A 209-nucleotide genomic window follows, 5' to 3' on the forward strand; every position below is an offset into this window, starting at 1 on the left:
CACTCTGCGCTAACATTGTTAGAAGAATCCTGAATTCAAGTAGGAAATGCTGAAAACTTACCAGTGCTGAAACACTGATACCTCCTGCTGACACTCCAAAGATCGTCACCAAGTTAGGGTCTCCTCCGAAGTTGGCAATGTTCTTCTGGACCCATTGGAGGGCAGCCACTTGGTCTAAGTAACCCCAGTTCCCTCGGGCATGTTCATCT

General features: G+C 47.8%; 2 protein-coding genes across 2 annotated transcripts in view; one reads left to right on the plus strand and one right to left on the minus strand.

Moving 5' to 3' along the window:
* Window positions 1–209, plus strand: part of LOC138157033 (liver carboxylesterase 1-like) — a 280580-nt gene that overhangs the window by 244252 nt on the left and 36119 nt on the right. The gene's annotated exons all lie outside the window — the stretch shown is intronic.
* Window positions 1–209, minus strand: part of LOC138157206 (liver carboxylesterase 1-like) — a 74555-nt gene that overhangs the window by 38809 nt on the left and 35537 nt on the right. The window contains exon 2 of the mRNA XM_069082786.1: window positions 62–207. Within this exon, the coding sequence (XP_068938887.1) occupies window positions 62–207 (146 nt within the window). The remainder of the gene's footprint in view (window positions 1–61; window positions 208–209) is intronic.

The sequence above is a fragment of the Petaurus breviceps genome, unplaced genomic scaffold (assembly GCF_028583685.1).
Source record: "Petaurus breviceps papuanus isolate PSGF00001 unplaced genomic scaffold, PetGlider_PUasm1.0 171, whole genome shotgun sequence".
NCBI classification, from domain to species: Eukaryota; Metazoa; Chordata; class Mammalia; order Diprotodontia; family Petauridae; genus Petaurus; species Petaurus breviceps.